Here is a 27,661-nt window from a genome sequence, read left to right on the forward strand (position 1 = left end):
ACCCAGGATCCTTTGTGCCTGTATTCCAGGCATTACCCAGAACCCTTTGTGCGTATAATGGTTCCATCCCAGGCTGTACCCAGAATGCCGTGCTCTAGTAATGCTCCGGATGGTTCTGCAGACAGGAGATGAATTCCTGGGCAGGGCGTTTTTCATAGCAGATGCGATAGATGGCCACAAACAGGGGGAACCTGCAGACAGGGAGATGATGTCATAGATGAGTGTCATCGAGCGTTTCACTGCTGACCATACAGAGTGACAGAACTACAACAGATCGTTCTCCTATATATTCCTTCCAATGTTACAAAATCATTCTCTATTATCTCACTATAATTTCCCGAAATCTGTCCTGATTATACTCCAGCTGAAAGATAAAATCAGGCTTGCATTGGAAGTACCTCCTCTGTAAGCATTTGAACAAAGGGGGGTACTTTGGTGGGATTTCCTGGAAGGGTGGAACTCAATGTTTGTTACTTTGTATCTCTCTATTTCCTGTCTGATCGATGTTTATAAACAATGTTACTTTGTATCTCTCTATCTCCTGTCTGACCGATGTTTATAAACAATGTTACTTTGTATCTCTCTATCTCCTGTCTGATCAATGTTTATAAAAACACAACAAATGGATGGGATTGTAAGCGCTCCCCAAAACAATTGCAGGTGGGCACAGGAGTCACAGATGAAATATCACAATGAATGGTCACAAATGATAAGTGTCTCATTTATTAAAACTGGTATAAATGCTGTTGAGCAGGATACATCCAAGAAGTGAGGCAGTACCTGTGGTGGAAGTCAGGGAAGCAGATGGAAACATCTCACAAGCCTCTCAGATGGTGGAGAAGCCCAGGGAGCGACCGCACATGAGGAGTGGCGGAGAGGGAGATCCGTGGCCTGGGGGTGATGGGGAGAGGCACAACTCCCTGTAGAACGAACCAGCCGCAAGACCGCAACAAGCCGGCGTCTCCTCACCTCAGCTGTCCCGAGCGGCACCGACGGATGACGTCATCGGCAGGTGGCGGTCAGCTCACGAGAGTCCGTTCCTGGCTGCAAGGCAGATGGTGAAGGCAGCCCCACTGTGCTTGATGTATCACGCACCAACAGCAGTCATGTCCAGGAAATGGGGGGATGAAGATTGAACGCCACAAGGGGGGTAAAAGTAATGGAGATTACATGTTTCGGGACAAGCCCTTCATCAGACCCGAGAGATCTGATGAAGGGCTTGTCCCGAAACATATTACTTTTAACCCCCCTTGTGGCGTTCAATCTTCATCCCACCATCATCCCCCCATTTCCTGGACATGACTGCTGTTGGTGCGTGACACTTATCATTTGTGACCATTCATTGTGATATTTCATCTGTGACTCCTGTGCCCATCTGCAATTGTTTTGGGGAGCGCTCACAATCCCATCCATTTGTTGTGTTTTCGTACTTTTCTCAGCTGGATCTGAGCATGGGACAGCTGCGCCCCTGACATGGAACAACTGGCACTTCACATATGGCCATCCATCCCATTTAGCTTGACACCACAGGTTTTGGGTTCTCTGATCATACAGTTTCCAGCGCCAGGATTTCTTTGTGTATTTCAATGTTTATAAACAATGTTACTTTGTATCTCTCTATCTCCCGCCTGATCAATATTTATAAACAATGTTACTTTGTATCTCTCTATCTCCTGTCTGATCAATGTTTATAAACAATGTTACTTTGCATCTCTCTATCTCCTGTCTTATCAATATTTATAAACAATGTTACTTTGTATCTCTCTATCTCCTGTCTGAGCAATGTTTATAAACAATGTTACTTTGTATCTCTCTTTATCTCCTGTCTGATCAATGTTTATAAACAATGTTACTTTGTATCTCTCTAACGCCTGTCTGATCAATGTTTATAAACAATGTTACTTTGTATCTCTCTATCTCCTGTCTGATCAATATTTATAAACAATGTTACTTTGTATCTCTCTATCTCCCGTCTGATCAATATTTATAAACAATGTTACTTTGTATCTGAGCAATGTTTATGAACAATGTTACTTTGTATCTCTCTATCTCCCGTCTGAGCAATGTTTATAAACAATGTTACTTTGTATCTCTCTATCTCCTGTCTGATCAATATTTATAAACAATGTTACTTTGTATCTCTCTATCTCCCGTCTGATCAATATTTATAAACAATGTTACTTTGTATCTGAGCAATGTTTATGAACAATGTTACTTTGTATCTCTCTAACGCCTGTCTGATCAATGTTTATAAACAATGTTACTTTGTATCTCTCTATCTCCTGTCTGATCAATATTTATAAACAATGTTACTTTGTATCTCTCTATCTCCCGTCTGATCAATATTTATAAACAATGTTACTTTGTATCTGAGCAATGTTTATGAACAATGTTACTTTGTATCTCTCTATCTCCCGTCTGAGCAATGTTTATAAACAATGTTACTTTGTATCTCTCTATCTCCCGTCTGAGCAATGTTTATAAACAATGTTACTTTGTATCTCTCTATCTCCCGTCTGAGCAATGTTTATAAACAATGTTACTTTGTATCTCTCTATCTCCCATCTGAGCAATGTTTATAAACAATGTTACTTTGTATCTCTCTATCTCACTGTTTATAAAAGATCAGAGTGTACTAAGACCTCCTGATCGGTATCTTTGTTCTGGGTGGGGGGGTAGAAGTACTGCAGGCGGCACTCCTCAGTGGTCAGCAATGGCCGCCTTCCTGTAGAACGTCACTTTAAGGATCTCAGTGAACAGACAACACAGATGGTACAAATCAGTTGATTCTCTTTCTTACTTTTCCAGCACTCCCTTCTGTGTGAGGATGTTGTACACGTCGGCGGAGGCGGGCGGGCCTTGGACCTTCTGTCCATTCAGCATTTCTCTCTCCAGCTCCTCGATGGACTGAAATGAGAAGAGAAGCCGCGTTACGCCGCTGACGCCACAGACAATCCATATCCAGGAAAACCCGCTCCGAGATCTCGCCACTCACTTTACCGGACCTGACAAATGCTTCGGCCACTCTGCGGTTCCTCCCGCCATAACAGGTGGTGATGAGATCGGCGACGCCGCAGCTCTCCAGGAAGGTGTTGGTGGAGACGGCGCCGGTGCAGAAGAGACGAGCGAACGTCACCATTTCCATCAGACCGAGGCGGATCACAGCGGCCTTCGTGTTATCGCCACAATCCAGACCGTCACAAAATCCAGCGCCCACTGCGACTATATTCTGACAGGAGAGACAATATATACCGTCATCTGCCAGAACACCGACATACACTGTCATGTAGTACACACCTTTTACAGCCAATCATATCTAATCCAATCACGTTTTTAGCCACTCATTATCACTCATAATAAGGATTTAAATCCTCCCCCTTCAGTCTGGCACAGGTGTAACAGCTCCTCCCCCTGGACTGGAACGGCTTCCTCTGATTTCACTGCATACTGTGAGGTTCTCACAATGTGCGTTAGAAGCTGCAGCAAGTCAGAGCCCCGCCCCATTTCCTGGCTGGAGGACGTCCGGCATCATCTAAGCCAGGGATTTGCAAACTGTGGCCCTCCAGATGTTGCAGAACTACAAGTCCCATGAGGCATTGCAAGACTCTAATAGCCACATACATGACACTCAGAGGCATGATGGGACTTGTAGTTCTGCAACAGCTGGAGAGCCACAGTTTGCATATCTCTGATCTAAGTCTTTTCCTCCCCAGCCTGACTGCCCCTGGCCCCGCCCGCCCCTTTCATTCATTGGCTTACAGTTCTCCACAGTCATGGAGGTTCCCCATCACATTTGGGCAGGGCTGCCGTTAGAAATCATGGGGCCCCATACAGCCTACCTGACAGGGCTGCCCCCCCCATCCCCGAATGTCAAAATAATATTTTCACTGAAAATACTCAAAAATCATTATTAGTGGACACAAACATGTGTAAATGAGGTCTGGGGGCTCATTCTCTGGGGGCTCGTTCTCTGGGGGCTCGTTCTCTGGGGGTTTATTCTCTGGGGGCTCCTTCTCTGGGGGCTCCTTCTCTGGGGGCTCCTTCTCTGGGGGCTCCCTCTCTGGGGGCTCCCTCTCTGGGGGCTCCCTCTCTGGGGCTCCTTCTCTAGGGGCTCCTTCTCTGGGAGCTCGTTCTCCGGGGGCTCGTTCTCTAGGGGCTCCTTCTCTGGGGGCTCGTTCTCTGGGGGCTCGTTCTCTGGGGGCTCGTTTTCTGGGGGCTTGTCGGGGGCTCGTTCTCTGGGGGTTTGTTTTCTAGGGGCTCGTTCCCTGGGGGCTCGTCGGGGGCTCATTCTCCTGGGCCCATTCACATGGGTGATGTGCCCTGTAAAATCTGAATCAGTGTTTGTTTTTGAATGTGGCTGAAGCTGTGTGCAGGCAGCCTATGTTTCTCTATGGGGAGGCAGCAGCTGTATGAACACAGCCTCAGGTCCTAATTTGACAGGCGTGTGGGTGCAGATGTACAGCCCCCAAACACAGACCGTGTGCATTCGGGCCACTCGCCCGCTCTTGCAAACTTATCAAATTAGAACCTGCGGCTGTGTTCATACAGCTGCTGCATCCTCAAAGTAACAGGCGGCTCCAGCAAACTGCTCATTCACTCTGCATGGACCAGAGAATCCGTGTGAATTTTTTAAATTATTTTTACAATTTGTTATGTTTTACATTTCTTTTTTTTTAATTATTCTTTACATTGTTTTTTTTTTTTTTTTTACAACACTGTTGTGGGGGGGGGGGGGGTGGGGGGTTTGGTGAGATATCTAAACAGACCCCTGACATCTCTCCTTTGAGATACATAAAGGAATTGAGGACACCGATTCTTCCATTCTTTTCCCAGCAGCCTCAGCTGCACTGAAGATGAATGAACAGGAGACAGAGGCTCCTTTTCATTCATAAACACAGTTTATTCTGCTTCAGTTCTGAATGAACGCAGGAGTGATCCGTACCGATCGCTCACTGTGTCCGAATCAGAAAGGGAAGGGGCCAATGAATAACATATTTACTGGCCCCGTCTTTCGCTCTCCATCCCCCTGTGTATCCGCAGCAGCCGGCGGGAGAGGGAAGCCGACGGTGCTGCAGGGGAACAACGGAGGGCACACAGGGGGATCAATGGAGGGGCCGGGCACACAGGAGAAACCAGGGAGGGGCCGGGCACAGAGGGGGAACCAGAGAGGGGCCTGGCACACAGGGGGAACCAGGGAGGGGCAGGGCACACAGGAGAAACCAGGGAGGGCTTAGGCACACAGGGGGAACCAGGGAGGGGCCTGGCACAGAGGGGGAACCAGGGAGGGGCCTGGCACAGAGGGGGAACCAGGGAGGGGCCTGGCACAGAGGGGGAACCAGGGAGGGGCCTGGCACAGAGGGGGAACCAGGGAGGGGCCTGGCACAGAGGGGGAACCAGGGAGGGGCCTGGCACACAGGGGGAACAATGGAGGGCCGGGCACACAGGGGGAATCAGGGAGGGGTCGGGTACACAGGGGGAACCAGGGAGGGCCCGGGCACACAGGGGGAACCAGAGAGGGGCCTGGCACAGAGGGGGAACCAGAGAGGGGCCTGGCACAGAGGGGGAACCAGAGAGGGGCCGGGCACATAGGGGGAATCAGGGAGGGGCAGGGCTCACAGGGGGAACCAGGGAGGGTCAGGGCAAACAGGGGGAACCAGGGAGGGGCCGGGCACATAGGGGGAATCAGGGAGGGGCCGGGTACACAGGGGGAACCAGGGAGGGGTCGGGCACATAAGGGGAATCAGCTGTAGGCAACAAACAGAGGGGGATCCATGCAGCGGGGCAGGAGGACAATTACGTAACTGTGTTTGTGTCTCTCCCTCCAGCAGCTGAAATCTGGTGGGAGGGAGAGGGGGAGAAACCAGCTTTCAGCTGCTGGAGGGAGAGAGACAGACACAGTTCTGCAATTTTCCTCCTGCCCTGTGGCACCGATCCTCCTGGCGTTTGGGCCCCCCTTGTGGAGGAGGCCTGGTGGTACACCCTTGTTGGCCGGTCCTGCATGTGGGCGTTACCTATGTAAATACAGCCGGAGTAGGAATGCCCACTCCTCCAGATTGTCACCCACCCATCAATTTTTATAACTAAACCCAAGAGCCAGGCTGCTGCTTGCATCATGTTTGAAGGCTCTTTGGAGAAAAGTACTGAGGCGGGGCGCTATGATGAAGAAGCCCCCAGCCAGCTCCTCCCACCAGCCATGATCTGCTTGCATTTCATAGAGAAGCATAGAAACCCAGTGATGACATATCAGGTATGTAATAAAATGGAAAGGCTAAATAAAAAAATGTTAATGGTGGTGGGGGGGGGGCAGGGAAGACAAAATATAACCAGATTAACCACTTGTTGACTGCCTAACGTACTTTTACTGCAGCAATTTGCCTCACCAGCGCGTAATCACCTACCTGTACATCGTTTTGTGTAGGGGCTCCAGGGGGCGCATGTGCACTGCCAGAGGCGCCATCACGCGCTGATTGGCTACAGGGGGACCGGATGTCCACCGGCCAACCGCGATCATTCCCGAGAGACACAGAACGGCGGTCTATATAAACAAGGCAGATCGCCGTTCTGACAGGGGGGAAGATGGAGATCTTGTGTTTCTGCTACTCAGGAACCCGGATCTCTGTCTTCCCCCAGTCAAAGCACCTCCCCCACACAGTTAGCAAGCACTCCCTAGGAGCACATTTAACCCTTTGATCGCCCCTGGGTTAACCCCTTCCCTGCCATTAATACACTGACAGTGCATGTTTTTAGCACTGATCACTGCATTGGTGTCACTGCTCCCCAAAAAAGTGTCAGTTAGGGGTCCGATTTGTCTGCCGCAATGTCGCAGTCCAGCTAAAAATCGCAGATCGCCGCCATTACTAGTAAAAAAAAAAAAATTCTAAAAAAATATCCCATAGTTTATAGACGCGATAACTTTTGCGCGAACCAATCAATATACACTTATTGGGATTTTTTTTACCAAAAATATGTAGCAGAAAACAAATTGATGAAAAAATTTGATTTTTTTCCTTTTTTTATTGGGAATGTTTTATAGCAGAAAGTAAAAAATATTGTTTATTTTTTTTTTTTTCAGAATTGTCGCTCTTTTTTTATTTATAGCGCAAAAAATAAAAAAATAAAAATCACAGATACCACCAAAAGAAAGCTCTATTTGGTGGAAAAAATGGACATCAATTTTATTTCTGTACAGCATGACCGCGCAATTGTCAGTTAAAGTAACGCAGTGCCGAATCACAAAAAATAACCTGGTCATTAAGGGGGGGTAAAAATATTCCAGTCCAGAAGTGGTTAAACTTCAGCTTTAGGCCCCTTTCACACTTGTGCGACTTGTCCTGCGATTTGGGACTGCAAAGTCACATGACAAGTCACACTCCATGATTTCCAGTGAGTGCCGTTCATATCTGTGCGACTTCAAGTCGCAAAAGTAGTCCTTGCACTACTTTGGCCCGATTTTAATATGTTTTGAGGTCCATAGACACAGCATTGCTTCACGTCCAGTAAAAATCGCAGCAAAATTGCAGTAAAATCACGCATGTTTAACCACTTCTGGACCAGAAGATTTTCCCCCTTATGCCCCATACACACGTGCAGATTATCTGCAGACTTTTGTCTGTAGACTTACCAAAACCATATAATATGAGGTCAAACCTAAACACTTTCAATTTGTATGCAATCCGGCAGGCCCTTGCACTACATAGAAAAGGTAAGTCTGCAGACAAAAGTCTTCAGATAATCTGCACGTGTGTATGGGGCATTAATGACCAGGCCCTAATTTGCGATTCGGCACTGCGTTACTTTAACGGTCGTGCGACGCTGTACCCAAATAAAATTGATGTCCTTTTTTCCCACAAACAGAGCTTTCTTTTGGTGGTATTTGATCACCTGTGTGATTTTTATTTCTTAGCGCTATAAACAAAAAACGAGCGTCAATTCTAAAAAAAAAAAACAATATTTTTCACATTCTGCTGTAAAATATTCCCAATAAAAAAATGTAAAAATCAAAATTATTTAACATTTTAGGCCAATTTTCTGCTACATATGTTTGGTAAAAAAAAAAATCACAATAAGCGTATTTTGATTGGTTTGCGCAAAAGTTATTGCGTTTACTAACTACGGGAAAGATTTGTCATTTTTATTGTTTTTTTTTTTTTACTAGTAATGGCGGCGATCTGCGATTTTTAGCGGGACTGTGACATTGCGGCGGACAGATCGGACCCCTAACTAACATTTTTGACACTTTTGGGGGGACCAGTGACATTACTACAGTAATCAGTGCGACGCTGTACCCAAATAAAATTGATGTCCTTTTTTTTCCCACAAACAGAGATTTCTTTTGGTGGTATTTTATCACCCTTGCGATTTTTATTTTTTTGCGCTATAAACAAAAAAACTGTGACAATTCTGTAAAAAAATATATATATATTTTTTTACTTTCTGCTATATAACATTCCCAGAAAAAACATTTAAAATCTATTTATTCATCATTTTAGGCCAATTTGTTTTCTGCTACATATATATACATATAAGTGTATCTTGATTGATTTTGAAAAGTTATCGCATCTACAAACTAAGGGAAATATTTTTGTCATTTTTATTGCTTTCTTCTTTTTTTTTACTAGTAATGGCGGCGATCAGCGACATTGCGGCGGACAGATCGGACCCCTAACTGACATTTTTGACACTTTTGGAGGTACCAGTGACATTACTACAGTAATCAGTGCTAAAAATATGCACTGTCACTGTAATAATGACACTGGCAGAGAAGGGGTTAACACTGTGGGTGATCAAGGGGTTAAATGTGAGCCTAGAGGAGTGATTCTAACTGTGAGGGGGCGTGGCTTGTGAAATGACCATAGAGACCTGTGATCCTATATAGAAGGAGCTCTCTGATCATTCCAGAGAGAAGAACGGTCAGCTGTGTTTACAACATCCGACCGTCCTTCTCTCTCAGCGGGGATCGCGGGTGTCAGGCGGCAATCAGAGCCGCCTGCCCTGCTGCCGAGTGGGGGTGGGAGCGCGCCGCTGGCGACCGACCTATACCTACATCAGTTTGCGCAGGAGGGCCGCCCTGCCGCAGTATAGCTGCGGCGGGCGGTCGGGAAGGGGTTAAGGTCACACAAGTGTTAAAGGGGCCTTAAAGTTCTGTTTTTCTTTGGTTTGGATGGGGGGGGGGGAGGGGTGGAGAAGGATAAGAACCTCAGTCTTATTCTTACTCCTATCAAGGGCTCTGTCCGCCCCACTTTCCTCACTTCCTGTTCTGCTGACAACATTGACAAACAGGAAGTGAGGGAGGAAGTGTAACAACAAAAGTCACAATGTTTTTCTTTAGTAGAGCGGGGGAGGGGGAGAAGCCGTCACTTTCTATCTCTGTGTCCTGGATAGCAATAAACACCTGACAGGGGCTCTGACCTTCCCCCACGCCATTTAATACAACAAAAAAAAAGAAGATTTTGGGGTGACACATATTAAAGGTGACAACATAGACTAGGCGGAGTAGACAGATTGTGGGAGGAGTTTCACCTTCAGGGCTCCGCAGATCTCCACCGTGTCGCAGTCTTCCACCACCGTGATCCGGAAGTTTGGCGTCTGCATCAGTTCTTTAAAGATCTGTCCGTGTTGTGGATTCTTAGACCCTGCAGAGACATGGGGGGGAGGGGGGGGTGTCAGCACTCTCCGACTACCCGGGCTGTATGATGGCACTGGGGTGGGGGGGGATCAGAGGGAGGCACCGAGCATCAACATCCACAATCTGTGATAACACTTCCCTTGTTTTCTCTCCTCTGCCCACATCCAGCAATGTGCAGAGAAGACTCTCTACAGTTCAAAGTCTATGTGACCCCCCCCCCCTCACCTTGTAAAACAACCCCTTCAAAATTTTTATGTATAGATGTAAAAAAACATAAATACCTTTTTTCCTGTTTTATAAGTGATCACATTCCCGCTAAGCTCCTTATGCAGCTGAGAACAGACAGCTGGGGAAGGAGAAACAGCAGTACACTGAACTTCCCAGTGAATGGCTGTGCAGAAAAGGGGGGGTGCCAGTACAAGGCCTGAATTTCCCAGTGAATAGCTGTGCAGAAAGGGGGGGGGGGTGCCAGTACAAGTCCTGAAATTCTCAGTGAATAGCTGTGCAGAAAAGGGGGGGGGGGTCACCAGCACAAGTCCTGCATTTCCCAGTGAATAGCTGTGCAGAAAGGGGGGGGGGTGCCAGTACAAGTCCTGAAATTCTCAGTGAATAGCTGTGCAAAAAAAGGGGGGGGTGCCAGTACAAGTCCTGAACTTCCCAGTGAATGGCTGTGCAGAAAAGGGGGTGCCGTGCCAGTACAAGTCTGATCATTGGAGGAAAGCAATGTAAAGTAGTGAGTGTACAGCTTGTATAACAGTGTAAATTTACTGTCCCCTCAAAATAACTCAACACACAGCCATTAATGTCTAAACCGCTGGCAACAAAAGTCTGTACACCCCTAAGTGACAATGTCCAAATTGGGCCCAAAGTGTCAATAATTTGTGTGGCCGCCATTATTTTCCAGCACTGCCTTAACCCTCCTGGGCATGGAGTTCACCAGAGCTTCACAGGTTGTCACTGGAGTTCTCTTCCCCTCCCCCATGATGACATCACAGAGCTGGTGGATGTTAGAGACCTTCCCCTCCTCCACCTTCTGTTTGAGGATCCCCCACAGATGCTCAATAGGGTTTAGGTCTGGAGACATGCTTGGCCAGTCCATCACCTTTACCCTCAGCTTCTTTAGCAAGGCAGTGGTCATCTTGGAGGTGTTTGGGGTCGTTATGTTGGAATACTGCCCTGCCCCCCAGTCTCTGAAGGGAGGGGATCATGCTCTGCTTCAGTATGTCACAGTACATGTTGGCATTCATGGTTCCCTCAATGAACTGTAGCTCCCCAGTGCCGGCAGCACTCATGCAGCCCCAGACCATGACACTCCCACCACCATGCCTGACTGTAGGAAGACACACTTGTCTTTGTACTCCTCACCTGGTTGCCCCCACACACGCCTGACACCATCTGACACCAAATAAGTTTATCTTGGTCTCATCAGAGCACAGGAGATGGTTCCAGTAATCCATGTCCTTAGTCTGCTTGTCTTCAGCAAACTGTTTGCGGGATTTCTTCTGCATCATCTTTAGAAGAGGCTTCCTTCTGGGATGACAGCCACGCAGACCAATTTGATGCAGTGTGCAGCGTATGGTCTGAGCACTGACAGGCTGACCCCTCACCCACCCCTTCAACCTCTGACTGGCAGCACTCATACGTCTATTTCCCAAAGACAACCTCTGGATATGACGCTGAGCACGGCACTCAACTTCTTTGGTGGACCATGGTGAGGCCTGTTCTGAGTGAAACCTGTCCTGGTAAACCGCTGTATGGTCTTGGCCACCGTGCTGCAGCTCAGTTTCAGGATCTTGGCAATCTTCTTATAGCCTAGGCCAGTGATGGGGAACCTTGGCACCCCAGATGTTTTGGAACTACATTTCCCATGATGCTCTTGCATTCTGCAGTGTAGTGGAGCATCATGGGAAATGTAGTTCCAAAACATCTGGGGTGCCAAGGTTCCCCATCACTGGTGGCCATCTTTATGTAGAGCAACAATTCTTTATTTTAGATCCTCAGAGAGTTCTTTGCCATGAGGTGCCATGTTGAACTTCCAGTGACCAGTATGAGAGAGTGAGAGCGATAACACCAAATGTAACACACCTGCTCCCCATTCACACCTGAGACCTTGTAACACTAACGAGTCACATGACACCGGGGGAGGGAAAATGGCGAATTGGGCCCAATTTGGACATTGTCACTTAGGGGTGTACTCACTTTTGTTGCCAGCGGTTTAGACATTAACCACTTTAATACAGGGCACTTCCCTCCCTTCCTGCCCAGGCCAATTTTCCCCTTTTAGCGCTGTTGCATTTTGAATGACAATTGCGCGGTCATGCAACACTGTACTTACACCAAATTTATATAATTTTCCCCCCACAAACAGAGCTTTCTTTTGGTGGTATTTGATCACCTGTGCGATTTTTACTTTTTGCTAAACAAATAAAAAAAGACAGAAAAGTTTGAAAAAAAAAAAACCTTTTTTTGTTTATGTTATACAATTTTGTAAATAAATAAGTTTTTTCCTGCACTGATGAGACTGCACTGACAGGCACTGATGAGGAGGCAATGATGGGGTGGCACTGATAGGCGGCACTGATAGGCACTGATATGTGGCACTGATAGGTAGCACTGATATGCAGCATTGGTGGGCACTGATAGGCGACACTGCTGGGCACTGATAGGCGGCATTGATGGGCACTGATAGGCGGCACTGACGGGCACTGATAGGTGGCACTGACGGGCACTGATAGGCAGCACTGGTGGGCACTGATGGGCGGCACTGATCGGCACTAATGGGCACTGATAGGCGGCACTGGTGGGCAATAATGGGCAGACTGATCATCAAATACAGACTGAGCATCGATCACAGATTGATCATCAATTGCAGACTGATCATCGATCGCAGACTGATCATAAATTGCAAACTGATCATCGATCACAGACTGATCATTGATTGCAGACTGATCATCGAATGCAGACTGATCATCAATCACAGACTGATCATCGTTCGCTGACTGATCATCAATCGCAGACTGATCATCAATAGCAGACTGATCATTGATCGTAGACTGATCATCAATCATTGATCGCAGACATCGCTCATTTCCATCACTGCCTTACCAATGGTGGTCTCACAGAACTTCTCCTCAGCCACCTCGCTGGCGATGTTGGCCCCCATCAGAACGCTGACCTCTATACCGAGCTTCTCCCGGATCACATCGGAGATCAGCTTCAGTCCGTTGGACCCCTCATCCACTCCCTGCAGAGGGGGAGAAGACCTCATATTAGACACACCGGGCCCCTGCCTAAGGGCATCTTTGTTATAGGGGTCCCTACTGCCACCCCATTCTGTGTACCTGAATGAACTGCACAGTCCGTTGGGCCCCTGATCCACTCCCTGCAGAGGGGGAGAAGACCTCATATTAGACACACCGGGCCCCTGCCTAAGGGCATCTTTGTTATAGGGGTCCCTACTGCCACCCCATTCTGTGTACCTGAATGAACTTCACAAACAGCCCCACCTCATCCTCTACCACCATCCCATGTGAGGGCCCCTATATGGAAATTTTCAGCCCTGTGCTTCTGATAGGCCAGTCAGTTGAGGGTGTGGACATACAATATACATCCATGAGAGAAGGATGGAGGTGGGGGGCCAACTAGGGGCCATAATGCATTATTATTTCAGGCTAAAGTTTTCTAGAAAAAAAAACTCACATTATGGCCCCCAGGTGGGGCTGACAATGTAGGAACTCCACATATTAGACACAATACAGTAATTTTCATTCTGGTTGTACGAATGTTTGTCACATGGGCAGCACAAACGTTTTATACCTGGACCCCGCGTATGTGAGATGTGTCCGGCACTGACATCATATTATAGTCGGGTAGGCTCACCGATATTGGGGGTCATGTGTGCAAACATGGGGGGAGGGGGGGAATTCATGGTCACCTTAATCAGAGAGATGGCGTACGCTCCACATTTCAGGTGTCCGGCCAGCTGGTCGCAGATTCTGCCGATGAACTGATGGGGCACCACAAACACCAAGATATCCGCCCCGGATACCGCATCCACCAACTCCGGCATCGCCACCTGCAGCCGCCATGAAGAAGAGAATACACAGCAAGAGATCAGTGTGATGTCATCACTGCAATGGAGTAAAACACATAGAACCTGTCATTGTAGCTCCTCCCCCAGCCTGGCCCCGCCCCCTTTAATTCATTGGATGTCAGTTCTTTCAATCATGGAGGTTCAGCATCACATGTGGGCGTTACCTAGGGTGGTCTATATGTAAATGCACCTGTCTAGGAACGCCCACTCCTCGGTACTGATCCCTCACTGTGTTCATTCAGGAAAGGGAGGAGTCGGTAAATAAGACACACCTCCATCCTGAAACCAAACTGTGTGCCTGCAGCTTCCGGCGGAAGAGGAGAGAAGGGAAGCCGCAGCACTGCGAGGGGGAGGGAGGGCACACAGGGGGGGCCCAGACAGCAGGGGGGTGGGGGCACACATACTAGGACCCATCCCCCCGCATTCCAGCTGGAGGGAGAAAGCCAGCAGTGCTGCGGGGGAAGGTAGAAGAGGATCGGTGTCTCCAATAAGGCAGAACAGCCGGCCCTTCTGCTCAGCAAGTGCCTGAGTCCCTCTTTTAAACTGATGGGGCCGGGCCCAGTTCAGGAGGACCGGCTGTGCTGCCTTATCAGTGGTCCTGCTTAGATCTCACAGTGCAGATATACAGCTATTAGGATACAGAACAGGAGTGCCTAGGCACAGGATTTGTGATAGAAGGGAGGATTCGGGGGGGGGGGGGGGGGGGGTTGTGCTAGAAGGGGAAAATTGGGGGGGGGGGGGGGGTTGTGCTAGGAGGGCGGATTGGGAGGGGGTGGAGAAGGGGAATTTGTGCTGGGACGGGTGACTTTTTTTTGGAGGGGGGGATCTTTGCTAATAGGGATAATTGGGGGGTATTTGTGCTAGGAGGGCGGATTGGGGAGGGGGGTTGGAGTGGGTGGAATTTGTGCTAGGAGGGGAAAAAACAGGAAAGGGGAAATTGGCTAGTAAGGGGGAAATGGGGGAATTTGTGTTAGAAGGATGGTTGGGAGGTGGGGTTGGAGTGGGGGGGATTTGTTCTAGGAGGGGGGGTTTAGGGGTGTGTGCTAGAAAGAATCATATGGTAGAGGGGGGGGGTGAATTTGTGCTAGGAGGGAAATTTTTTTTACTGGGGGGGTTGTGCTAGTATGGATGATTTTGGGGGGTTATTTGTACTAGGAGGGGAAAATGGGGGGGGGGTATTTGTTCTAGCAGGGGAAAATGGGGGGGGGGGGATTTGTGCTAGGAGGGCAAATTGGGCATGGGGGTTGGAATAGGGGTATTTGTGCTAGAACGGATGACTTTTTGGGGGGGGGGGGGTCTGTATTAGGGATTATGGGGGGATATTTGTGCTAGGAGGGGGAAAACCGGAGAGGGGGATTTGTGCTAGGAGGGGGGATTGGGGGGGGTTTAGAGTGGGAGGGATTAGATTTGTGCTCAGGGGGAAAATTTAAAGGGTAGAGGATTTTTGCTTGGAGGGGTGATTTTTTTTTCGGGGGGGGGGGATTTGGGGAGAGAGAGAGAGGATTCGAAACTGGGAGGGAGATGGGGGGGAGGGGCAAAGATTTATGCTGGGAGGAGGAATTTGTACTGGGAGGAGGGGGAATTTATACATGGGGGTAAGCATGCAGATTAGTGCTCAATTTATTTATTTTTGGGGGGGTTGGGATTTTCCCCAGTACACCCGGGGGCGCTCTCACCCGTTTCTGGGCAGCACACCGGGGGGGGGCGCTCTTACCACATTGCGGGGCAGCACACGGGGGGGGCGCTCTTGCCACATTGCGGGGCAGCACACCGGGGGGGGGCGCTCTTACCACATTGCGGGGCAGCACACCGGGGGGGGCGCTCTTACCACATTGCGGGGCAGCACACTGGGGGGCGCTCTTACCACATTGCGGGGCAGCACACTGGGGGGCGCTCTTACCACATTGCGGGGCAGCACACTGGGGGGCGCTCTTACCACATTGCGGGGCAGCCGGTGGCCGGGGAGGTATTTGACGTTCTCGTGCTCCTGGTTGATGATCTCTGATAATTTGCGCCCGTTGAGGAGCTCCTCGAACACCCACATGTTGACCAGCGGGTGGAAGCGGTTGGACCTTTTGGTGTTGTTGCCGATGATGATAGAGATGGCCGATCCCCTGGAATGCAGAGAACCCCAACTGGGGCAATTAGAGGGAAATTCCGCTTTAATCATCACCCCTCCCCCCACCTTCCCGCTGACAGGGACAACCCCCAACCCTGGGCTGCGGTGCATTGTGGGTACATGTGTGTGAGCCATTTTATTCCTCTACAGTCTACACCTTCCAGCTGCCTGTAGCGGCTTTTCATGAGCGTTCTAAAAATGGAAGATTTCTGGCTGACCCTCTGGCTTCAGTACTGTCTGTGTCACGGGCCCCCCCCCGCGCGTGTGACCGGCGGACCCGATGTCTGCCGGTCACTCGGCGATCGTCGGTGCAGAGGGAGAAAGGCAGGCGGCTGATGTAAACAAGCCGCCTGTCATTCTGCCCTGTGTAAGAATGGTGATCATGCGGTTCTACTATGTAGGACCGTTGATCGCTGTTCCTACAGCTCAAGCCACAGCCAATCACAGTTAGAATCACGCCCCTAGGGACACACATAGCCCCTCCCTCTCAAAAAAAGTTAACCCCTTCACTGCCAGTGTAATTTTACAGTAACAGTGCATATGTATAGCATTGATTACTGTAGAAATGTCACTGGTAACCCCAAAAGTGTCAAAAATGTCAGTCAAGGGTCCGATCTGTCCGCCGCAATGTCGCAGTACCGTAAAAAAAAAAAAAAAAAAAAAAAAAAAAAAAAAATCGCAGATCGCCGCCATTACGCATTAAAAAAAAAAACAACAAAAATAACAGAAATCTTTCCCTTAGTTAGTAAACGCAATAACTTTTGCGCAAACCAATCAAAATACGCTTTTTGCGATTTATTTTACCAAACATATGTAGCAGAAAACAAATTGGCCGAAAATGTTAAAAAATTTTGATTTTTACATTTTTTTGGGGAATTTCATATAAAAAAATGTGAAAAATATTGTTATTTTTTTCAAAATTTTCGCTCTTTTTTTGTTTATAGCGCAAAAAGTAAAAAATCGCACAGGTGATCAAATACCACCAAAAGAAAGCTCTGTTTGTGGGAAAAAAAGGACGCCAAATTCGTTTAGGTACAGTGAAGCACAACCGCGCAATTGTCCGTTAAAGTCACGCAGTGCCGAATCACAAAAAAAACCCTGGTCGGAATGGGGGTAAAATCTTCCGGGGCTTAAGTGGTTAAGTACAAAAAATGTTGAATACTTTAGTACTTCTACTCAAGTCACTTTTTGATCGAGCGCTTCCACTTCTACTCAAGTATGGGTTCCGAGTACTTTATACAACTCTGGCTAGTAGGGATGATTGGGGAGGGGGGGGGGGGTATGTGTGCTTGAAGAGGGGATTTGGAGTGAGGAGAGAGGATTTGAGCTAGGAGGGGGAATTTGTGAAGATTTTCACTAGTTGGGATGATTGGGGAGTATTTGTGTTAGGAAGGGAAATGTGTGGGGTGATTTGTGCTAGGATGGGGGGGAGGGGAATTTGTGTTGGAGGGGGAGGATTTGGAGTTAGGAGAAAGGATTTGTGCTATGAGGGCACATTGGGGGGGGTGCTAAAAGTGGTGATTTGGGGGGATTTGTGTTGGGAGGGGGGGATGGGGAAGAGAATTTGTTCTAGAAGGGGGGATTTGGGGGGTTTGTGCTATAAAAGTAATATGGCAAAGGGGAATTTTGGAGTACAGAGTGAGGATTTGTGCTAGGAGGGAAAAACAAATCTGTGAGGGGGGGGGGGGGATTTGTGTGTGTGTGTGTGGGGGGGGCATATGTGTACATAGAAGATTTGAGCTGGGGGGGGAGGGGTTTAGCAGAGGGGCACATTTATACTGGGAGGGGGAGGGATTTATGCTTGGAGGTGAGCATGCAGATTAGTGCTCATTTTTTGGGGGGGAGGGGGGATTTGTGCTGGGGGCATATGCAGAGATAGAAGACTTGAGCCTGGGGGGGGGGGGGGATTTCAGCAGAGGGGCAGATTTGTACTGGGGGGGGGGGGGAGTTATACTTGGAGGTGAGCATGCAGATTTGTGCTGTTTTTTTTTTTTTTTTGGGGGGGGGGGGGGTGGATTTTGGCATGTTTGGCTGCTACATAATTCTCATACATCTGGGGGGGGGGGAGGGTAATTTGGTATGTTCATCCTGGGCTCTGGGTGACCGGAACTGACTGTGACAGCCAGGCAACGTGCATTTTTTGGCTCGGCAGTGACAGGTTTTCTTTCATTGAAAGGAGAAGTATGACAAGCCCCTCCCATTGCGTTTTTGTATTCCTTTCTGGGTGGAGTTTCTCACAGCAACAAATCAGATCCCAGCTGTCATTTTTATATGACCAGACAATAAAGGTGGCACCTGATTGGCTGATTTCGGAGACACCCCCATATGTTCCCTGGTGATGATCCTGGCTGTGTTGTGATGTCAGGGAAGGGACGGTGTCGGATTCTTTATACATTTGATTTCCTCTCTTGGTACATTGTGTTTATCAGATGATTTCTCATCCCCGGAGATGAGCGTCTCGGCTCTGCCTGGGAAGAACGCCAACTAAAAATCACAAACCCCTTCCCTGAACAGACGAGGGATCTGCTGAACGGTGCTGACTGCACACAGCCGCATCCTGTCCACCATACCGCCATCTGCTGTTCAGTGTGTGGGCAGAGAGGGGGCGCCACCTGCATCACCATTGTATGCAATACCAGGACAGAGGAGGCAGCTGCCCTGAGCAGGAGGGGGAGTGCAAAAAGGGCAGAACCTGCAACCTATACTGCTGGGGTAGCTCACAGCCCATGGGGGGGGGGGCACTTTGTCCTCTGTGCCTTGGGATGCTTCCCGGCGGGATTTATAAGGGGGCAAAAGGGACAACTGCCCTGGGCCCCCTAGCAGAAGGGGCCCCCTTCTATACAAAAATAATATAAAACAATATATACAGAGCCTTGTAAAAATATTCACACCCCTGGAAAGCGCCCACATTTTCTCATGTTACAACCAAAAATGTATTTTATTGGGATTTTATGTGATAGACCGACACAAAGTGGCCATAATTGTGAAGTGGAAGGAAAATGATAAATGATACAAATAAATCTGTGAAAAGTGTGGCTGCATTTGTATTCACCCCCCTTTACTCTGATACCCCTAACTAAAATCTAGAGGAACCAATCGCCTTCAGAAGTCACCTAATTAGTAAACAGTGATGGATGGAACACCCCTCCCCTCCCCCCCTCCCCCCAGTTTCCCTTCTAACAGGGGAAAAGTTCTAGTGAACATATGAACTCTATTAACCACTTCTGGACCGGAAGATTTACCCCCTTAATGACCAGGCCATATTTTGCGATTCGCCACTGCGTTACTTTTATTTTTATATATTTTTTTATTTATTTATTATTTATTATTAATTTATTGTTTATTTATTATTTATTTATTATTCATGTATTTATTTTATATTATTATTATTATTTAATTATTTATTTGTTTATTTTATATTATTATTCATTTATTATTTATTTTATATTATTATTATTATTATTATTGAATTATTTATTTGTTTATTTTATATTATTATTATTATTCATTTATTATTTATTTATTTTATATTATTATTATTTATTTTATATTATTATTATTATTATTATTTAATTATTTATTTATTTTTTATTCATTTCTTTTCATTTTTGTTTTGATTTGGTATAACAGCTTTTTGAATTACCAGCCTTTGGCCAATCATGGCTCTGACAGAACATTGTGCTGTGATTGGCCAAAGCCTACAGGTCAGGTGCATGCTTTGGCCAATCATCAGCAATCAAATGCACTGCATCAGCGCAGTGCATTATGGGGGCGCTCATCGGCGGGGTGAACTTCCCATGAAGCGCCCCACTTGTTCAGCGAACACACAAACAGCTGAGCTTCGACTCAAACACAGAGCCCATCCCTATCAGTAAATAGAGTCCCCCTGTGTGTCATGTAATCTCAGTATAAATACAGCTGTTCTGTGAAGCCCTCAGAGGTTTGTTAGAGAACCTTAGTGAACAAACAGCATCATGAAGGCCAAGGAACACAGCAGACAGGTCAGGGATAAAGTTGTGGAGAAGTGTAAAGCAGGGTTAGGTTATAAAATAATATCCCAAGCTTTGACCATCTCACGGAGCTCTGCTCAATCCATCATGGGAAAATGGAAAGAGTATGGCACAACTGCAACCCTACCTAGACATGGCCGTCCACCTAAACTGACCGGCCGGGCAACCCTACCAAGACATGGCCGTCCACCTAAACTGACCGGCTGGGCCCCTACCAAGACATGGCCGTCCACCTAAACTGACCGTCCGGGCCCCTACCAAGACATGGCCGTCCTCCTAAACTGACTAGCCAGGCCCCTACCAAGACATGGCCGTCCATCTAAACTGACCAGCCGGGCCTCTACCAAGACATGGCTGTCCACCTAAACTGACCGGCCGGGCCCCTACCAAGACATGGCCGTCCACCTAAACTGACCGTCCGGGCCCCTACCAAGACATGGCCGTCCACCTAAACTGACCGGCCGGCCCATACCAAGACATGGCCGTCCACCTAAACTGACCAGCCGGGCCCCTACCAAGACATGGCCGTCCTCCTAAACTGACCAGCCAGACCCCTACCAAGACATGGCCGTCCATCTAAACTGACCAGCCGGGCCTCTACCAAGACATGGCTGTCCACCTAAACTGACCGGCCGGGCCCCTACCAAGACATGGCCGTCCACCTAAACTGACCAGCCGGGCCCCTACCAAGACATGGCCGTCCTCCTAAACTGACCGGCCGGGCCCCTACCAAGACATGGCCGTCCATCTAAACTGACCAGCCGGGCCTCTACCAAGACATGGCCGTCCATCTAAACTGACCAGCCGGGCCCCTACCAAGACATGGCCGTCCTCCTAAACTGACCGGCCGGGCCCCTACCAAGACATGGCCGTCCACCTAAACTGACTCTCCGGGCAAGGAGAGCATTCATCAGAGAAGCAGCCAAGAGGCCCATGGGAACTCTGGAGGAGCAGCAGAGATCCACAGCTCAGGTGGGAGAATCTGTCCACAGGACAACTATTAGTCGTGCGCTCCACAAATCTGCCCTTTATGGAAGAGTGAGAAGAAGAAAGCCATTGGTGGAAGAAAGACATAAGAAGTCCTGTTTGCAGTTTGGGAGAAGCCATGTGGGGGAGGAGCAAACATGTGGGGGGAGGAGCTCTGCTCAGATGAGACCAAAATTCTACTTTTTGGGCCTAAAAGTAAAACGCTATGTGTGGGGGAAAACTAACACTGCTCATCACCCTGAACACACCATCCCCACTGTGAAACATGGTGGTGGCAGCATCATGGTGTGGGGATGCTTTTCTTCAGCAGGGACAGGGAAGCTGGTCAGAGTTGATGGGAAGATGGATGGAGCCAAATACAGGACAATCTTAGAAGAAAAGACCTGAGACTGGGGCGGAGGTTCTCCTTCCAGCAGGACAACGATCCGAAACATCCAGCCAGAGCTACAATGGAATGGTTTACATCAAAGCATATTCATGTGTTAGAATGGCCCAGTCACAGTCCAGACCTAAATCACATTGAGAATCTGTGGCAAGACTTGAAAATTGCTGTTCACAGACGCTCTCCATCCAATCTGACAGAGATGAGATATTCTGCAGAGAAGAATGGGCAGAAATGTCCTCTCTAGAGGTGCTAAGCTGGTAGAGACATCCCCAAAAAGACTCCCAGCTGTAATTGCAGGGAAAGGCGGTTCTACAAAGTATTGACTCCGGGGGGGTGAATCCCTCTCCCAGCACAAATCTTTGCCCCTCCCCCAAGCTCAAATCCTCTCTCCCCCCATATGCCCCCAGCACAAATCCTCCTACCCCCCCCCCCCCAAAAAAAATTCCCCCTCCTAGCGCAAATCCTCTATCCTCACTCCAAACCCCCCTCTTCCAGCACACATAACCCCCCCCCCCCAATCATCCCTACTAGCACAACGCCCCCCCCCCCAAAAAATATATTTACCCTCTACCATATGACTTTTATAGCACAAACCCCCCAAATCCCTGCATGCTCACCTCCGAGCATAAATTCCCCCTCCTCCCAGTACAAATCTGCCCCCTCTGCTGAAATCCCCCTCACTAGCTCAAATCTGCTATCTCCACGTATGCCCCCAGGACAAATCACCCCCCCCCCCCCAGCCCCAATCACGGATTTGTTTTTCCCTCCTAGCACAAATCCTCACTCCATACTCCAAATTTCTCCTCTATCATACTACTTTTATAGCACAAATCCCCCCCCCCCTCTAAAGCAAATTCTCTCCCCCCCCTCCCAACACAAATCTCCCCCCCCCAAATCACCACTCCTAGCACACACACCCAATTTGCGCACCTAGCACAAATCCTTACTCCAAATTCTCACCCTCCAACACAAATTCCCCTCCCCCCCTCCTAGCACAAATACCCCCCCCCCCCATCATTCCTACTAGCACAAATCTTCAAAAATTCCCCCTGCTAGCACAAATCTTCTATCCTCACTCCAAACCCCCCTCTTCCAGCACACATGCCCTACCAATCAACCCTACTAGCACAAATCTACCCCCCCCCCCCCCAAAAAAAAAAAAAAAGTTTCCCCTCTACCATAATACTTTTATAGCACAAATCCCCCAAATTCCCCCTCATAGCGCAAATCCTCTTCCCGTATCCCCTTCCCAACACAAATCTCCCCCAAATCACCACTCCTAGCACACCCTCCAAATTTCCCCTTCTAAAACCATTCCTACCCCCCCCCAAATTCCCCTCCTCAACACAAATCTCCTCCCCCCATCTCCTTGTGGTGCCCCCCCTCACCATCTCACTTGATACAACGGCACCCAGGGCAGCTGCCCCTCCTGGGTTACCGCATTGTGTGCCCCTCCATAGACAGCTGACGATGCGTACACATTCCTTCCAGTCACTGGGTAAAGCTCATTGGGGCATCCCCCCCCCCCACTATGACAGCATCCCCCTCCACTATGACAGCATCCCCCCCCTCACTATGACAGCATCCCCCCCCTCACTATGACAGCACCCCCCCCTCACTATGACAGCATCCCCCCCCTCACTATGACAGCACCCCCCCCCCCACTATGACAGCATCCCCCGACTATGACAGCATCCCCCCACTATGACAGCATCCCCCCCCCACTATGACAGCATCCCCCCCACTATGACAGCATCCCCCCCACTATGACAGCATCCCCCCTCACTATGACAGCATCCCCCCTCACTATGACAACATCCCCCCCTCACTATGACAGCATCCCCCCCTCACTATGACAGCATCCCCCCTCACTATGACAGCATCCCCCCCCACTATGACAGCACCCCCCCCACTATGACAGCACCCCCCCCACTATGACAGCATCCCCCCCCACTATGACAGCATCCCCCCCACTATGACAGCATCCCCCCCCCACTATGACAGCATCCCCCCTCACTATGACAGCACCCCCCCCTCACTATGACAGCACCCCCCCTTACTATGACAGCATCCCCCCCCACTATGACAGCACCCCCACTATGACAGCATCCCCCCTTACTATGACAGCATCTCCCCCCACTATGACAGCATCCCCCCCCCCCCACTATGACAGCACCCCCACTATGACAGCATCCCCCCTTACTATGACAGCATCTCCCCCCACTATGACAGCATCCCCCCTCCACTATGACAGCACCCCCACTATGACAGCTGGGTCCTGCTCGGTGCTGTGATTGGCTCAGACAGCAGATCTTCATTGATGAATACATTGTATAAATATTATTGTTACATTGTTTACATAATACACTCATCTCCCCACACCTGAATGAAGACACCAACATTCCAAGGCTGCGTTCACACTTGTCATGTGACTTTGGACATGACAAGACTCAGCCATTGTTTTCACTGGCACCCGTTCATATTGGCACAACTTAAAGTTGCAGCAATGTTGAAAAGGATAGTGTAGGACCCCTGATAATGGGGTACTTTGACGCAGTGGTGGGCTTGAGCATGATATGGCCATATGGTGGGACCAAACCCCCATTTTTATTTATGGATTGTCTTCATATTTAATAGTCATTTCTTTTGCATGTGTGCGCTATTCTTTTTTAATATACATGTTGCTTGGTCCATAGCTGCACCGGCTTTAGATATACATGTTCAGGGTTTGCTCCCCCAATTTTTTGCTTGTTTATTATGTATTCGGTCTGACCAGACTTATGAGGTTGAGCACCCCATCCCCCACACACACACCTGTACTCTATTGGTGTCCACTATCAAGTAGATACAGGAGGAGTCCCATGTAGTGCATTAGCACATCTCTCCCAGCAAGGAGTGTTGTCTCCAAGGGTTAGAGAGGTTGGATTCACCCCTTTTCTATGGATAGTGTAGGACCCACTGATAATGGGGTACTTTGACGCAGTGGTGGGCTTGAGCACGCTATGGCCATATGGTGGGACTAAACCCCCATTTTTATTTATGGATTGTCTTCATATTTGAGTCATTTCTTTTGCATGTGTGCGCTATTCTTTTTTAATATAATGTTGTAAATGTATCGGTTCTACTTTGGCGCAACTTAAAACCATTCAGTGTGAAGTCGGATCAAAGTCACACCTAAAGCTGCATCAAAACCGTGCGACCTTGGAGTTGCGCTAGAAATCGCTCCACTTTTGCGTATATTCACAAACCGCATGGAAAAATGTGTGTTGCACTTGTGGTGCCTTTCATTGTCAATGACACCCCAAATGCGACAAGCAGACGCACATCAAAACGCGTGACAACCGTGTAAGGCTTCGTTCAGATTTGGCGTTTTGGCCCGCGATCTCGAATCGCACTGCAAAACCAAAACGTGTGTTCGGGTGCCATTCATTTTCAATTCCACCTAAAACACGGTGCGGATTCGCTGCGATTATATCGTAACCTACGAAGCTTGTTGCCCAAGAAGGAGGCGCGGCTTCTTCTGGGCGATAAGCTTTGCGGTTTTGGGCACGATTTATCGCAGCAAAACCGCCCCACCCTTAGGGGAAGGAGGAGTCAGAGAAGGTAAAATTTAAGCCTCAGATTTAACCCCTTACTAACCCCGATCAGTCGCAGTGCGTCTTACCGCCATGTTATGATTGATAAATCTTCTAACCAAACTGGTGAAAGTGGCGCTTAGCGCTCTCCTCAGTGCGATTCTCTCCCCCACTCTGAGGTCTCCTCTATGTTATCAGCTCATGTTCACTAAAGCAATGAAGGGGGGAGGGGTGCTTAAATTGGGGCCCCCAAAAAAGAAGGCCCAGGCCTAGTGTATGTGGGGGGTTGTCGGGGAATGGGGGGGTTTCTATCACCTACCTGTGGGGGGGTTGTCAGGAATTCGGGAGGTATGTATCACCTACCTGTGGGGGGGTTGTCAGGAATTCGGGAGGTATGTATCACCTACCTGTGGGGGGTTGTCGGGGAATGAGGGGGTTTCTATCACCTACCTGTGGGGGGTTGTCGGGGAATGGGGGGTTTCTATCACCTACCTGTGGGGGGTTGTCAGGGAATGGGGGGGTTTCTATCACCTACCTGTGGGGGGGTTGTCAGGAATGAGGGGGTTTCTATCACCTACCTGTGGGGGGTTGTCGGGGAATGAGGGGGTTTCTATCACCTACCTGTGGGGGGTTGTCGGGGAATGGGGGGTTTCTATCACCTACCTGTGGGGGGTTGTCAGGGAATGGGGGGTTTCTATCACCTACCTGTGGGGGGTTGTCAGGGAATGAGGGGGTTTCTATCACCTACCTGTGGGGGGTTGTCGGGGAATGAGGGGGTTTCTATCACCTACCTGTGGGGGGTTGTCGGGGAATGGGGGGTTTCTATCACCTACCTGTGGGGGGTTGTCAGGGAATGGGGGGTTTCTATCACCTACCTGTAGGGGGGTTGTCGGGGAATGGGGGGGTTTCTATCACCTACCTGTGGGGCGTTGTCAGGGAATGAGGGGGTTTCTATCACCTACCTGTGGGGGGTTGTCAGGGAATGGGGGGTTTCTATCACCTACCTGTGGGGGGGTTGTCAGGGAATGGGGGGTTTCTATCACCTACCTGTAGGGGGGTTGTTGGGGAATGGGGGGGTTTCTATCACCTACCTGTGGGGGGTTGTCGGGGAATGGGGGGTTTCTATCACCTACCTGTGGGGGGGTTGTCGGGAATGGGGGGTTTCTATCACCTACCTGTGGGGGGTTGTCGGGGAATGGGGGGTTTCTATCACCTACCTGTGGGGGGTTGTCGGGGAATGGGGGGTTTCTATCACCTACCTGTGGGGCGTTGTCAGGGAATGACGGGGGTTTCTATCACCTACCTGTGGGGGGGTTGTCGGGGAATGGGGGGGTTTCTATCACCTACCTGTGGGGGGGTTGTCGGGGAATGGGGGGGTTTCTATCACCTACCTGTGGGGGGTTGTCGGGAATGGGGGGGGGGGTTTCTATCACCTACCTGTGGGGGGGTTGTCGGGGAATGGGGGGGTTTCTATCACCTACCTGTGGGGGGGTTGTCGGGGAATGACGGGGGTTTCTATCACCTACCTGTGGGGGGGTTGTCGGGAATGGGGGGGGTTTCTATCACCTACCTGTGGGGGGGTTGTCAGGGAATGGGGGGTTTCTATCACCTACCTGTGGGGGGTTGTCGGGAATGGGGGGGGTTTCTATCACCTACCTGTGGGGGGGTTGTCGGGGAATGGGGGGTTTCTATCACCTACCTGTGGGGGGGTTGTCAGGGAATGGGGGGTTTCTATCACCTACCTGTGGGGGGGTTGTCAGGGAATGGGGGGTTTCTATCACCTACCTGTGGGGGGTTGTCGGGAATGGGGGGTTTCTATCACCTACCTGTGGGGGGGGTTGTCGGGGATTGGGAAGGGGGGCATATATCACCTGTGGGGGTCAGGCAGGTGGGTGACCTATAGGTAGTTCATATGAGTAATAATAGTAAACAAACAGGAGCCCCGCCCACAATGTACAATCAGATGGACCTGGAAGTGTATAGAGAAGACAGACGTGTATATTTTTTAGTTCTAGGTGGGGGGAGGGGGGGATTAGACCCTCTGTTGGGATTTTATTGCTGTCTGGGGAGATCCACCCTCTATGCATCCTGGTGTCACTGAGACAAAAAGTGATGGGAAATCTTAACAGTTGTCACCATAACAGGAAGTGAGAAGAAATCTTCCAATGGGGACACCGGTCCATGAGGAAATCTCCTCCCCCCCCCCCCCCCACCCCCCACTTCCTGTTGTGTCTCTGGGAGAGGAAAGAAGATAAAAATCTCCACTTCCTGACTCCACCAAAGACTTCATTATTCCAGGGGTGTCCAGGACAGGTCCCCCCAATACAGGAGGGGGATATTTGGGGTGTAGAGGGTGATGATATATGGGGGAGGGGTGATATTATTGGGGTGATGATATATGGGGGGAGGGGTGATAGTTTTGGGGTGATATATGGGGTGTAGGTAATGATATAAATAGGGTGATATTTTGGGGTCTTACCAATTCCCGGAGCCGATGATGGTGACCCTGAGAGGAGCCATTCCCGGATCTCTCCGCACACCCGCCGGGTGATGTGTCCTCAGTGCTCTGTGCCCGGTAATATGCCCGATGCTCTGTGCCCGGTGATCGGTGTCTCTCTTCCTCTCTCGGACGGTGCGGCAGGTGACAGCTCAGTCCGGATACTGGGATGTGATTGGACAGCAGAGTGTTGGGGGCGGAGCTCTCTGTGCAGTTCAAAACAGAATGAGACACCGCCCATTCCCTACAAACACCCCAATATATATCAGTGTGCCCCCCACCCCCCACTAACACCCCAATATATATATATCTGTGTACCCCAACTGTGCCCCCCCACCCCCACTAACACCCCAATATATATATATCTGTG

At 49.3% G+C, this 27,661-nt stretch overlaps 1 protein-coding gene and 1 long non-coding RNA gene across 2 annotated transcripts in view; both read right to left on the bottom strand.

The window, feature by feature from the left end:
- Positions 1-27,394, bottom strand: LOC309558917 (glycerol-3-phosphate dehydrogenase 1-like protein). The gene is made up of 8 exons (XM_082262012.1): positions 27,274-27,394; positions 15,655-15,832; positions 13,560-13,700; positions 12,731-12,869; positions 9,520-9,632; positions 2,996-3,229; positions 2,801-2,907; positions 1-191 (listed from the first exon to the last, which is right to left on the bottom strand). Exons 1-8 carry the CDS (start codon positions 27,312-27,314, stop codon positions 95-97), a joined length of 1,050 nt encoding a protein of 349 aa, XP_082118138.1. The 5' UTR covers positions 27,315-27,394; the 3' UTR covers positions 1-94.
- The window catches only part of LOC309558134, a 437,057-nt gene that overhangs the window by 50,271 nt on the left and 359,125 nt on the right, over positions 1-27,661 (bottom strand). The gene's annotated exons all lie outside the window — the stretch shown is intronic.

This window comes from Pelophylax lessonae (genome assembly GCF_965119305.1).
Source record: "Pelophylax lessonae genome assembly, chromosome: 6".
Classification (NCBI taxonomy): Eukaryota; Metazoa; Chordata; class Amphibia; order Anura; family Ranidae; genus Pelophylax; species Pelophylax lessonae.

Bases quoted from the DNA above. Each gene is read 5' to 3' on its own strand.
- LOC309558917 (XM_082262012.1), bottom strand. From the start codon at position 27,314: ATGGCTCCTCTCAGGGTCACCATCATCGGCTCCGGGAATTG. The intron at 9,633-12,730 runs GTAAGGCAGTGA...ATGTCTCTGCAG, and splicing joins GTTCTGTGAGACCACCATTG to GGTCTAAGAATCCACAACAC. The intron at 2,908-2,995 runs GTGAGTGGCGAG...TTCTCATTTCAG, and splicing joins CATTTGTCAGGTCCGGTAAA to TCCATCGAGGAGCTGGAGAG.